This window comes from Octodon degus, unplaced genomic scaffold, assembly GCF_000260255.1.
Source record: "Octodon degus isolate 3935 unplaced genomic scaffold, OctDeg1.0 scaffold00585, whole genome shotgun sequence".
Taxonomy (NCBI): domain Eukaryota; kingdom Metazoa; phylum Chordata; class Mammalia; order Rodentia; family Octodontidae; genus Octodon; species Octodon degus.
Genome location: NW_004525161.1, coordinates 92,734 through 96,281, shown reverse-complemented (window position 1 = coordinate 96,281; position 3,548 = coordinate 92,734). Strand labels below are relative to the sequence as shown.

General features: G+C 40.6%; 1 protein-coding gene across 1 annotated transcript; it reads left to right on the top strand.

Moving 5' to 3' along the window:
- The first annotated feature begins 1,820 nt into the window (after positions 1–1,820).
- Positions 1,821–2,762, top strand: LOC101590598 (olfactory receptor 139-like). Its single transcript, XM_004648695.1, has one exon. The coding sequence runs from the start codon at positions 1,821–1,823 to the stop codon at positions 2,760–2,762; it is 942 nt and encodes a 313-aa protein (XP_004648752.1).
- The last annotated feature ends 786 nt before the right edge of the window (positions 2,763–3,548 follow it).

Sequence of the window (3,548 nt, the reverse complement as noted above, 5' to 3'; positions counted from 1 at the left end):
AGCACCCTTAGTAATTATGGAGACATCAAGAAAATCACCTGAATTTTCTGGAACCTCCATATCTACCTTTACTTCCTCCAAAATTTGCACACACAAAAATCAGGTTGGCACAAATTATTCACTAGCAACACTGTCTTTCTTATCGCTGAGTCCAATAACCTTGAAAACATCCTCACACTCTCCTTTGCCATACATTTTGCCCAGTCCTATAGATTTTTTTTTGGGGGGGGGTAATGCCAGGGATTGAACTCAGGATCTTGTACTTGCCAGTCAGGTCTGTATGTCACTGAGCTATCTTCCCAGCACTCCTTTAGTTGGATCAAGAAAATATACTCAGAACTCGCTGACATTCAACAAGTAATTACTGAGTGAAAACATGAAGGAGTGGGATGTTAACTTCCTTGAAGTGTTGTAGGAAGCTAATAATAATTCTCTTTATACCATAAAATGTTATTCCTAAAGCTGTACAGCACATTCCCAAGAAATACAACTCTAAGTGTGGGCTCAGAGAGTTAGATAATTCTTGGTTTGAGACACAACACATTTAAAAGCTTATTTTAAAGAGAATAAAAAATAGTAAAAAGAAAAAACCCACTACAAACATTGCAGAATTTCATTAAGCAAAATGAGAGGAATTCAACAATAGTTGTTACATTGTATATTGTTCTCTTCAAATTAGTTGTTCAGATTATCAGATAAAAGCATGCAACATTGGTCAAAATATTATGAAAAAAAATAAAAAGAAGAGAGAAAAAGAAAAAAAAACCTTAACTGCCCCTTTTAGAAGACAAGCAGAAATCAGCAGTACAATTATCCAATGTATCATGCTATATATATATTTTTTGTTTGTTTGTTTGTTTTCCCCCTTTCTTTTCTCCTTTCTCTCACTCAAATTGTTCTTTCCCTTTGAACAGTTTTTCTCCCTTTCATGCTATCTATTGTACTAGATTTTATTGACTTTTTTGGTTCTTACACTAGAAAGAAAATACAGTGTTTATATATGTGGGCCTAATTTATTTCATTTATGAGTATGGTCTCCAGTTGCATCCACTTAGCTCTGAAGGCCTTGAGCTTATCTTCTTTATAGCTAAGTAATATTCCATTGTATAAAAATACCACATTATTTTTTAATCAGTTCCTCAGTTGATGGGCATTAAGGTCCTTTTTTTAACCTTCCTATATCAAAGTGTTTTGATTGCATGGGTAGAACTGTAGTTTAAGAGATTTAAATGAAAAAGAAAAACAACATAATATAATATTCAGAGTATAAACTTAAAATGGTATTAGTATTTTTTAAATGCCTTCATGTTTTTAATTTTTAGCTTCTATGTTTTTTTGGCTGCTTAAACTTGCAGCCCACTCCTCTAGCCACTCAATGTCTTTTATATGCATTTGGATTTTATGAGACATGCCCGCCTTGTTTTCTACTTTACATTGCTATTCTTTGAATGGTTACTCCTTGAGCTAGTCCCCGCCACTATTCGGACACTGCACAATAATCACATACTAGTTGTTGAAATACTGAAGCTCTTCTGTACCATGTTTGTTTTGGATTCCTGGAAAATTTCCTTCTGCCCTCCTCCCTTTTCTGGTATTCCTGCAATCTTTCTTTAACCAGCAAGTAAAGGGTGAGTATCAGGCACACTTGCAACCTCAGAAAATCTGGACAAACTCACTGCCGTTACTCTGATTGGTAGGTATATCAGCCATGTCCTCCTAGCATCCAGCAGACACAGACTACTGTATGAACTTACTGTGTGTCACTCTCCCTCTTTGGCCAGCCTGAGTCTTCCCCTCACCACTGTGCCCAGTGCTGATCTATGGAGGCAGGTGTTGGCAGGAACAGGACAATCATCACTGAGTTCATCCTCCTTGGTCTGACAGAGAATGTTGGTCTTCAATCTATTCTTTTTGGGGTCTTTTTCTTTGCCTATGTGGCCACAGTTGGGGGAAACCTCAGCATCATCTCTGCCATCTTCGTGGAACCCAAACTCCACACCCCCATGTACTACTTCCTGAGGATCCTGTCTCTGCTAGATATTGGGTGCATCACAGTCACTGTTCCTCCGATGCTGGCGTGTCTCGTGGCCCACCAGTGCAGAGTTCCCTATGCTGCCTGCCTTTCACAGCTCTTCTTTTTCCACCTCCTGGCTGGTGTGGACTGTCACCTCTTGACAGCCATGGCCTATGACCGCTACCTGGCCATCTGCCAGCCCCTCACCTACAGCACCCGCATGAACCGTGAGGTCCAGGTTGCCCTGGTGGGCATCTGCTGCACAGTCTCCTTCATCAATGCTCTGACTCACACAGTGGCTGTGTCTGTGCTGGATTTCTGTGGCCCAAACATAATAAACAACTTCTACTGTGACCTGCCACCTCTGTTCCAGCTCTCATGCTCCAGTATCTACCTCAATGGGCAGCTGCTATTTGTGGGAGCCACCTTCATGGGGGTGATCCCCATGATCCTCATCTCAGTATCTTATGCCCATGTCACTGCTGCAGTACTGCGGATTCGCTCTGCTGAGGGGAGGAAGAAAGCTTTCTCCACATGTGGCTCCCACCTCACTGTGGTTTGCTTCTTTTATGGAACTGGTTTCTTCAGTTACATGCGTCTGGACTCAATCGCAGCCTCAAATAAGGATAAAGGGATTGCGGTGTTCAATACTGTTCTCAACCCCATGTTGAACCCTGTCATCTATAGCCTTCGGAATCCTGATGTGCAAGGTGCCTTGAAGAAGGTGCTGACCGGGAAGAGGAGCTGACAGAGAAGACAGAATGGGGTATCAGGATGTGCATCCTTCTGGAGTACCCCCTGAAATTCTCACAGTGAAAGCCGAGGTGTGGACGTAAAAGTTCAGGGGTTTGATTTAAGGTGGAGAGCACAGAAGGTAATACAGGACAAAGTACAGTATGACTTGGACCAAAGCTGAATTTAAATAGTATCTGAGTTGTTGATTGAAAATATATTCAACAGAAATAGGAGAGAGTTATAATGTGAGTCAGGAAACAAGAAAGGCACTAATTTTTCTTTAATGGCTCTGAATTCACACATTTACAATGTCGATGAAAATAGGAGTGTGTTTTCCTTTAAAATAAATTATATTTGTAATAATATATGGACTCTGGTAAGTTACATATTGTACTACTACTAGACAGAAATTTAGGAGTACAATGTTAAAATGGAGTCTGATGTACTCTAGGAGAAAGATATTGGTACTCACCACAGCATCTTGTCTGTACTTCCTTTGGAGCACATCATCTCACTGCAGTTGCCAAACCACTGTTTGCTCCCTGACTAACACATATTTAGGCACACCATATTTAAGTGCCAAGCATGACCTGATTTTCAGGTCTTCTCCACCAAATGCAAGAGAATGTTGAATTGTGTGTCTTTTTATTTTTATTTATTTATTTATTGTATTTTAGGGAAGGGTCAACAGGATGTTCAGGGTCTCACTACTAGATCAGACTCAGTGATTCACCTGTTTATAGGCTTTCAAGAGCTGGGATTACAGGTGCGTGCCACCACACCCAGTCTCAATTGCCAT

What these genes read in the sequence shown, in the direction of transcription:
- LOC101590598 (XM_004648695.1), top strand. Translation starts at nt 1,821, where the DNA reads ATGGAGGCAGGTGTTGGCAGGAACAGGACAATCATCACTGAGTTCATC.